The sequence below is a fragment of the Rhincodon typus genome, unplaced genomic scaffold, assembly GCF_021869965.1.
Source record: "Rhincodon typus isolate 14 unplaced genomic scaffold, sRhiTyp1.1 hic_rhity00013621, whole genome shotgun sequence".
Lineage (NCBI taxonomy): Eukaryota > Metazoa > Chordata > Chondrichthyes > Orectolobiformes > Rhincodontidae > Rhincodon > Rhincodon typus.
Window position 1 is genome coordinate 1,089 of NW_025979259.1, and position 366 is coordinate 1,454.

Here is a 366-nt window from a genome sequence, read left to right on the forward strand (position 1 = left end):
CAGGAAAGGCCTGAAGTCGTGGGCGGAGAGGCCTACTTCTGCTATGACGACTCCCCCTCCCTCAGCTACGAGGAGTTTGACATGCAGTTCCTGGGGGGGTGCGGCTTCCGGATGGTGGGTGTGGGTGAGGACCCTCTGCCTTCCTTCGTCCTCTACCTCCTGGCCTACCTCAGCCAGTGGGTCTTCTGGATCCTCAAGCCCCTGCTGGGCTTCTGGAAATTTCTGAACGTCTACGCCCTCCACATGATCACCACATCCTTCACCGTGTCCACCGACAAGGCCGGGCGCCATTTTGGCTACTCACCCATCTTCTCCTGGGTGGAGAGTCACAACCGCACCCTCAGCTGGGTCCATCAACTGGGCGCC

The 366-nt window shown here is 60.4% G+C and overlaps 1 protein-coding gene across 1 annotated transcript in view; it reads left to right on the forward strand.

The window, feature by feature from the left end:
* The window catches only part of LOC125482615 (3 beta-hydroxysteroid dehydrogenase type 7-like), a gene marked incomplete at its 5' end in the record, with an annotated part of 2,415 nt that overhangs the window by 1,024 nt on the left and 1,025 nt on the right, over positions 1-366 (forward strand). Inside the window, one exon of the mRNA XM_048594723.1 lies at positions 4-348. Coding sequence (XP_048450680.1) covers positions 4-348 — 345 coding nt within the window. The remainder of the gene's footprint in view (positions 1-3; positions 349-366) is intronic.